This window comes from Pimephales promelas, chromosome 7 (genome assembly GCF_988280905.1).
Source record: "Pimephales promelas chromosome 7, fPimPro1.hap1.1, whole genome shotgun sequence".
NCBI classification, from domain to species: domain Eukaryota; kingdom Metazoa; phylum Chordata; class Actinopteri; order Cypriniformes; family Leuciscidae; genus Pimephales; species Pimephales promelas.
Window position 1 is genome coordinate 3,121,501 of NC_142775.1, and position 8,949 is coordinate 3,130,449.

Sequence of the window (8,949 nt, forward strand, 5' to 3'; positions counted from 1 at the left end):
ATGGTGATTTTATTTCTGTTAGACCTGTGTCTACTATTGACGCTGATGCATTAAGCGGAGGGGCTCCCCTGTTTCAAGATGGCGGCTCTATTGACGCATTCGTTCCAATGAACTGCCGTATCCAAGGTGATGTCTAGTGTATGTCTATGGTGACTCCCTCACTGTGGAACTAGTGGTTAAGAAAAATAAATGTTTCCACACCACAACAATGCAATCCGTTACATTTTTTTTATTATATGGCTTATTTTTATGAGTTATTTTATAACCACTTATAATTATATTCACACTTGTCAGAAATGGAATGCCAAAAATATAATTTGAACACTTTCCAAATGGGATAAATAAAACAAAATCTTCAACAATAGAACTTAAAATTCATGATCTAGGGGAACATGACAGAACATGGGTTAGCTTCATATGTTTTTGCACAAGACTCTGGTAGTGGTAGCTTATAAATATGACTTTCTCTGGGAGTGATTGATTCATTTGATTTTTAAAAGTTCTGATTCTTATCGATTCCTGAATTTTGATTCCAATAAGTAAAAATTCTTTTGGTTCTGATTATGAGCCGATGAGTTGAATCAGGTGTGTTTGATAAGGGAGACAAAGAATACGCGCAGTGTTGGTGTGCCGCCAGGAACAGGGTTGGGAAACACTGTGTACCAGTTTCCGAACTTTGTAAAGTCACAGTATGTCTGTAAGACGAGTTAGTTGCAGATATCTACAGCCTTGATGGCTTACCAAAAAAGCTTCATGAAAAAAAATCATGAAAAAAAACATCAGGTAGCCTACCACAAAACTTTTTATAAATTACAGATATAAATAAAGCCGTTACAGAAAATATCTGGATGCAAATCAAGGATCAGTTGTTTATCCAAACAAACAAATGCAAAACCACTGATACAAATCAAAAGACACGTCAGTGTACAAAAGGAGCCTCTGTTGCAATGTGGAAATGTCTGTTTGAATTGAATTAAGGCCATCTCTACATTTCCACAGAACTCTCAATCTGGCATCCCCGGTGTGACCCTGTGGCCCAGTTACAAGAACCTACAATTTCGTCAATCTGATTGGACAGGTGTCTCGGTACATGCTCCAGCAGCCAATGGCGTGAAGGGGGCGTGGCCACGTGCGTACAGTACGGCGATCCTCAGAGTGTTGCTGCCATTCACTTTACAGCGGGTTTAAAGCGCAACGTTTTAACAACAGACTGAAGCATCTGTAACCATGTCTGAGGTCAGTATGAACAAACTCGACGCTTTTGTTTGGTACGAGGGTGTTTGAGGCTTGCAGTGTGCTGTATTTATGACTTAAATGAGCACGACATTGTGGTGCTCTTTAAATGGGCCACGTGAATTAGGTAGCATTCCTTAAGTGATCAAGATTGGTTTATCTCGATCGAGAGAGGTATAAAGTACCGGTAATACAATACAACAGAGTAAATCCAGTAAATGAGACTGGAGGGCATATAATACTGGATGTGTGTAGAGAGCGCCATGTCTACGTGGGTGTGGCGCGTGACCGTACGTTAGAATAGAGCGAGCGGCTTTGTGTTGCGCTTTTATTAATCGATGATGTGTACGTTACTTTTGGGACCGCTACATCGCGTTATTTTTACCATACCTTATAGAGATGGTCACCTCAAAAGCCTGTAGTAGCCTATGACACTAATGACTTTCACTGAAAGAGATGTTAGATGGTGATAGCCTCAGTCACCGTTCGTTTTCATTGAATGGAAAAATTATGCAATAAAAAGTGGAAGGTGACATTATTTATGGAAGGTTGTTTCCACCTCAAAATAAATAAAAGAAATGTAATTGTGAGTTTTTATCTCACATTTCTTTTTTTTCTTGCATTTGCGAGTAAAGTCAGAGTTATAAAGTCATAAATTGTCAAATAAAAACTCTAAATTCTCAGAAAAAAAGTATTCTTCCCCGCAGAATTGGACTTTGTAATTTGCAATTGCGAGTCTCACAATTCTCAAAACGTGCAATTGCGTGAAAAAAAAAATCGGAATTGTGAATTTATTCCGATTCTTACATTAGAACTAGCATTTCTGACTTTTTTTCTCGCAATTCTGAGTTATTTTATCAGAACTGTGAGATAAAAAGTCTTATCTTTTAAATTGTTTTATTCTATGGCAGAGACAAGCTTTCCAACATTATACTTACAATCGCAATCTGTTGTATTCGCTAAGAATTTCTTACAAGTTTTGAAGGACGTGATCGATGATGCCAGGAAATTAACCTTTAAAACAATTTGTGTTAGCGCCCGCTTTCACCACAGTCTCATTCGTTGTGTAACAGCTGGACGGTTTTCAAATCAACTCAAATGTACTTTAATTCCATGATCTTAGAGCTTTGTCAAATGGCGACTTGCAGTTAGTTGGAAGGAGAGTTATTCTAGTATTAGGGCATGTGGGTTTTTTTGGCCGTTAAAAGTACCGCGTAAAATACGTTAATGCTTCTTCTCCAAAAATACTTGTCAGTTGAAGGTGTGAGAAATGGCTTTTAACAAGCTTGTAGTTAGTCCACTGAAATCTGATAAAGTGTTACCATGTTACGACTGAGGTTTACTGGTTTACTGTGACAGGAAGATGGACCAACAGAAGTTGGTTGATGATGGTCTGCCTTGGTGTGCATGTCTCGTAATCAGGGCAAAGAATCACAGGCAGAGTAAAGTGTGTGTAAGAGGAACGGAGTTTGACCCGTGATTAGAGATCTGCTGAAAGCCTTCATTATTGTGCGCTTGCTATTGTGCCTTGGTTATGTAATCACGCCATGTCTCCCACCAGCACTGTGAGGCAAGACTACGAATGTAAAATAGCCATGACCAAAATCTTTTCAGTCCTTTTTTAAGAAATAAGAATGAGAGTTGAATGCATGTAGAGGGCTTTTTAGAGCAGAGTCCAAAATGAATGAGGCTTAGGGGAAATTTAGCTGAAAGTAACTGATATTCTGTCGTGCTTAAGTCTTGCAGTTTCATAAATCTACACCGTCGCTGTAGATTCATTTGTACCACAGAAAAATAAATCATATTATACCAGAGTTGTATAATATGATTCCTATGTACAATGTGATTCCTATGCTGATGTTTCTATCCACCTATTTTATGTGAATTTTGGGATATCACTGGATGGAAACACCAAGATGGCCACACAAAACTTATGCGATCAATTAAGGCAGATATTTTTTTTTTTCAATCCGATGAAAGACTTGCACATAAACTACGATGGAAACACATAAAGCCCTCGATGTGCAACCTAAAACTCATTTGATATTCCCTCAGAAAAGGCTGTGATTGGGGGTGAATACTTTAGGTGATATATATGATACTCAAGGTCTCTGCTCCATTCAAGATTTAAGAAGACGTTTTTATCTTCCTGCATCCTCTTATTTTGTTTATCTTCAGCTAAGGTCAGCATTAAAAACGTATGGAGTTCCCTGGAATTCTTCTCTCCCCTCGCATCCCATGTTACAATGGATTGCACCATTACTGGGCAGACCTTCTGTCTCTTTAATATATAGTGCACTGATTCAGCATAGGGCCAAAACTTTACCAATTGAATCCATATGGAACACGGAGTTGGGGAGTTTAAATGTAAACCTAGATTGGGAAAGAATATGGTATAACCTAAGTATAACTTCTAAGAACCTAGCGCACCAACTAATACACTTCAAAACAGTACATAGAGCCTACATCACACCTTATAGGAGATTCCAGATGAAATTACAACCTACTCACAACTGTCATATATGTAACACTGCTTCACCTGGAACGTTTTTACACATGTTTTGGGAGTGTCCAGTTATTTCTAACTTCTGGTTACATGGAAATTCATCTTTAGCGGATATACTTGACATTTTTTTATGTTCCGAATCCTGGTTTCTGTCTTCTTAATGATAATTATGATATAAATCCAAAGCAAATTCAGTTAAAAATGTTGTTCGCAGGGTTTACCTCTGCAAAGAAAACAATTTTGAAAAACTGGTTCTTTCCGGATATGTGTATGGATACATAGCCTTGTCAACATTGTCAATCTTGAACATACAACTGCACGACTCAATAAGGCGCAACCAGCGACTGTACAAGCTTGGAACTCTTTCTCATCTAGGATTATGTCTTGGTCCAGGGACAACAGCTAGGCAATCTTTGATGTGAACTGTACCTGCCAAACATATTTCTGTTGTTTTATGTATTGTCTTATTATACGTATTGTCTCACATCCATTCACTACCATTGTGATGTTTTGATGTTTTTCTTATTCTTTTGTCCTTTCTCATCAAATATGATTCTCATCATATTTCTCATCACATATGATTCTGGAGATGTCTGTAACCCCCCCCAAAGAAAACAATAAAAATATTGATCACAAAAAAAGAAAAGGCTGTGATTGGATAACTGCCTGGACTAACTAGTGGACCAATGCATCAAACAATGAGTCCATGTTTGTCATCAGAATGATTTGGTTTAATTCCCTCCAAAAGAATCTCACACGATTGAGTTCTGAGATGCAACTCATTTATGATTTTATGAAATAATTGAGTTGATGATTATTGAAAGAGCCCGATTTCAGCAACTTGCAGTTTTATTACAGATATTTTGCACCAATAACCCATGAAGTGATGATTTTGTTCTGTTGAACACATGGGATAGAAACTTTGCTTTATTCGCAAATGTTTTAGGCCTATGCGATATTCCAATTATGCACTCAAGTTAAATTCGCAACTTTGCATGGAAACAGTGATTTCAAAAGTCTTCACTAAAACTTAAATCAGTATTGCTGACTGATTGTCCACATGACAGCATGTGCTCGTACAGTGTTCTGTCTGGTCATGCTGTTGGTGTTTCACAGGCTGAGTTTCAGAAAGCAGCAGAGGAGGTCAAACAGCTGAAAGCGAAACCAGCGGATGCTGAGATGCTGGAAATCTACAGTCTGTACAAACAGGCCACCGTGGGAGATGTTAACACAGGTCAGCTTCTCCTCTAACCCATAAACCTGGCTTAAGTTGATCTATAAAACTAAATTGCAGCTCTTTAAAAAGTGTGTGTGTTTCTTTCCAGCTCGACCAGGCATGTTAGACTTCACTGGCAAGGCCAAATGGGACGCCTGGGAGGCAAAGAAAGGTCAGTTTCCCCTCCCTGCCACCAGAGTGCAGCGACACACCATTAGGGGTTTCAAGCGCATAGACTGTAAAAAAAATCTGTGTATCTGTGATGTCACCCGTAGTGTTTCTGAAGAGCAGTTTTTGAAGCCAAAAGTGGGCGGAGCCGGCTGTCGCCATCTTGGTCACATCACTCAAAATGAGATGACTATTCGAAAATAAACGAAAAGAGGCGCATTAGCTGAGGTGACGTGACACTAGCTAGTAGACAAACGGCTAGTAGCATAGATATCCATAGTAGAGTGCCGAAGTTACAACTTCATTCTGTAGGCCAAAATGCGGAAGTGAGTTAGCATTTTAGCACTCACGGTTCCCTCGCTCTAAAGTCTATGGGATTTTTAAATGGGTTTTTGCTAAATGCCTGAAATAATGTCTGTGGGGAAAACCACCTGTAAATATTTTCACGTTTTAATCTATGACATAGAACACACAGTTATAACCCGCTTTCGTTTTTTTTTTTTTACTTTATTGTGTCTGCTTGTGTTTTTAAAAAATCTTGTAAAGATCTTATTTTTTGCGATTTTCCAAAAGTATATGGGGAAAATGCATAGCTTTACGATCGAGGGAACCCATGCGACGCTAGCTTCCGAGTTGTCCTGCAAAGTGACGTCATCACTTCGGCACTCTATAAAGGCTGGATGTCTCGTTCGCGCTGCTGGCCAATGGAGGTCGACGTCCGCACCTGGCGGCCATCTTGTCACAGGCAGCTCATTGTGTTTTAATGGTGCATGTACTTTTTAAATAACCATAACTTGCTTAATTTTCTACCGATTTTCAAACAGTTTGGTTTGTTATAAACGTCAAGAGATTAAGTTCTGACACTGCACACTTATGAATAATAAGTGTAAAAATAAGTATTTGTGTTCGTGCTGATCACTCATCTTACATCAGGAACCACAGAGCCCGCCAGAAAGGTTTCCTGTGACAAGATGGCCGCCGGTGATGACGATAGAGACTCCGCCGTAAGACATCTAGCCCTTATTATGGACATCTATGACTACGCCCTTAATTATGCAGAACTTACTAACAGAGGTGTCTCTCCTCACAGTCGTCATGAAGGGCAAAATTAGCTATAGTGACCACCAAAACCACTTTTTGCACCAGGCTGTAAACGTTTTTTTCAGCTGTAATGTTGGGCATATTAACATGGTGGTCTATGGGATTGACTCACTTTTGAAGCCGGTCTCTAGTGGCCAGTCGATGAATTGCAGTTTAAAGTCCATGGGGTGGTGGTGGCGCAGTCGATAAGACACATGCCTTTGGTGTGAGAGACCTGGGTTCGAATCCACTGTGAGACACCAATGTGTCCCTGAGCAAGCCCTATAACCCCTAGTTGCTCCAGAGGCGTGCGACCTCTGACTTATATAGGAATTGTAAGTCGCTTTGGATAAAAGTGTCAGCTAAACGAATAAATGTAAATGTAATGTAAAGTCACCTAATTGCTGCTTGGTTTAAGTGTGTAGCGCTCGTTAGTAAAAGTGACCGAGCAGACCAAACCAAAAGTCGTAGAGACCTGAAACTTTGAGGGCGGGTAGTACTCCCATTGTCTACAACGTCACCAAGACTCGCCCACATCGGCCTGATGGTGGCGCTACAGCGGTCAAAAGTACTAAATGGCTCATAAATCCTAAACCGATCGTTACAGGCTCAAGTGTCTTTTATCTTGGGAATCTTTGGCTCAACACAAACAAAACGCATGTCTCTGATTCGGGTTTTTCATCTGATCGGAAACCAAACTAGTACAGAAAGATTCTCACGAGTCTGACTGTCAATAATTATCAAAAAGTCGAGTCTAAGTGGATTTAGACACTTCTACTAAAACGCTATCCCTCTGAAACAAAATAAGATAATTTCACCAAACCTGGTACACCTATGGGCATGTGAAAAAGAACGTTGCGACTGGCCACTTGGTGGCGCTATAAAATGACCAAAACAAAACGGCTTTAGCTACGCAACTGTCAGTCCGATTGACTTGCAAACTGGCATGCGGTGTCTTTGTTCAAGGTGCTGCAGTTGTTTACGAGGGCATTCGAGTATCTTGAAAAAGATGGCCGCCGTTGGCCAGTGAAGTTCAAGACGAGGTTAATGGCAAATCAGAACGAAACTCGCTAGGAATCCAAAAGAAATCAACAACCAGCAACTTTGCCTCTAGGACCACCGCTGTCAATCGAATCGTTCACTAAATATTGGAGATTAATTTAAAAAAAAAAAACTCTTTGGTGAACTAGTCCTAGGTTTTTGGCTCTACCAAGCTTTATTTCTTTAGTAAATTGGCTGTAAATGTTCTTTCCATCTATGATCTACGTGGTTACATGCTTGCTAATTAAAACATCATTCCTTTGTATGCATGTGCTTAAAGGCCTCAAAACACTTGAACCCTGTTAATTGCTGCTTGCAGCTATATTTTTAATTCGGAGTTTTCTCAGTCTTAATATATAGAGTAAATACGCAGTCTCCTTTTACATCTGTGTTTCTTCTCTTGCACATTTCAGGAATGAGTAAGGATGATGCTGTGAAAGCCTACATCGCTAAAGTAGAGGAGCTGAAAGGAAAATACGGGATCTAACAGCCGGACGCCATCAGAGCCAGCCTGCCTTTACCTGTACTTTTCTCCTCCTATAAAGCGCCTTACGGCCTCCAGTGTGTCCCTCACGAGGGTGTTACGGTTACGCTGTAGCACGCAGACTCTGTTCTGTGTGTGAAAATAGGCACATTCCCTGCAGGCCAAGAGAAATAGTCCACCAGCAACCATATAGTGAAAGCAACAAATAAACCATGTAGTGAAAAGCACAAATAAACCATGTAGTGAAAAGCCCTAATGAATGCAATGCCATAAAATCACTTTTTCAAAACCCCCGTATTCAATTTGTGTTTTCTTACAAACACTGATGAAGATCAACATATTTGATTTCCTTCAAAAAATGTGATGTGTTTGATTTATTTTTTTAAGTGAGAGACCCCTGTGGACGATTTTGTGATTAAAAATGACCCGATCAAATATTCAAATGCATTTACTGTGTGACTGTGCATTTACTTGTTTCAATATGTTAGAGTAAAAGCTAAATTTTATAGACTACACTTGAGTTGTTTTCCTGAGACAGACATGATACGACTGACTTCGGCTAGTGTGAATATCAGTACTTGATATTATCAGTCGTTTGAGAGTTTATCAGCATTCACTAACACATGAGAGCATTATTTCCTTCTATGCACTGGGGTCAAGTGTTGGATGATGTAAAAACATTGAGGAAAGGGTTTAATTGAATGATGTGCCCCTTTCAGCATTTCTTTATATCCCACCCGTCTTTACCTCAGTCTGGTAAGGGATTAAAGTGCTAGAGATGGTGAATTGCATTATGTTTTTGAAAGAATTTTGTCTGGTCAATAATGATAATCAGCAGTTTAATCAAAGTTATACACCTAATGCAGGCCTATCAACAACACTGTTTTACTAATTACTACATAGGCCTTGTATTAGTGGCTTATGTTTTACTAGTAAAAAATAGCCATTTTACTACAGTGTCTAGAGAAAAAAAAGATATTATAATGATTTGTTAAAATAGTTCTAACAACCTAATACTGCTGTAAAAATTTTAATCTGAACAGAACTAAAAATGTGAGAATGGGAAAAGTAGCTTATGACTGTCACTATAAAAATATAACTGCTAGTTACCATAAATCGTTTTTAGGAATAAACGTTTAAACATTTTACAGTGGGTCCTCTTGTTCCTTCAACTGTGGACCAATGACAATGGGCAATATGCACGCATAAATTACGCATTTG

The 8,949-nt window shown here is 39.2% G+C and overlaps 1 protein-coding gene across 1 annotated transcript; it reads left to right on the top strand.

The window, feature by feature from the left end:
- Positions 1–1,091: 1,091 nt before the first annotated feature.
- On the top strand, positions 1,092–8,175 carry dbi (diazepam binding inhibitor, acyl-CoA binding protein). Its single transcript, XM_039690983.2, has 4 exons — positions 1,092–1,236; positions 4,856–4,973; positions 5,065–5,127; positions 7,658–8,175. Exons 1-4 carry the CDS (start codon positions 1,228–1,230, stop codon positions 7,729–7,731), a joined length of 264 nt encoding a protein of 87 aa, XP_039546917.1. The 5' UTR covers positions 1,092–1,227; the 3' UTR covers positions 7,732–8,175.
- The last annotated feature ends 774 nt before the right edge of the window (positions 8,176–8,949 follow it).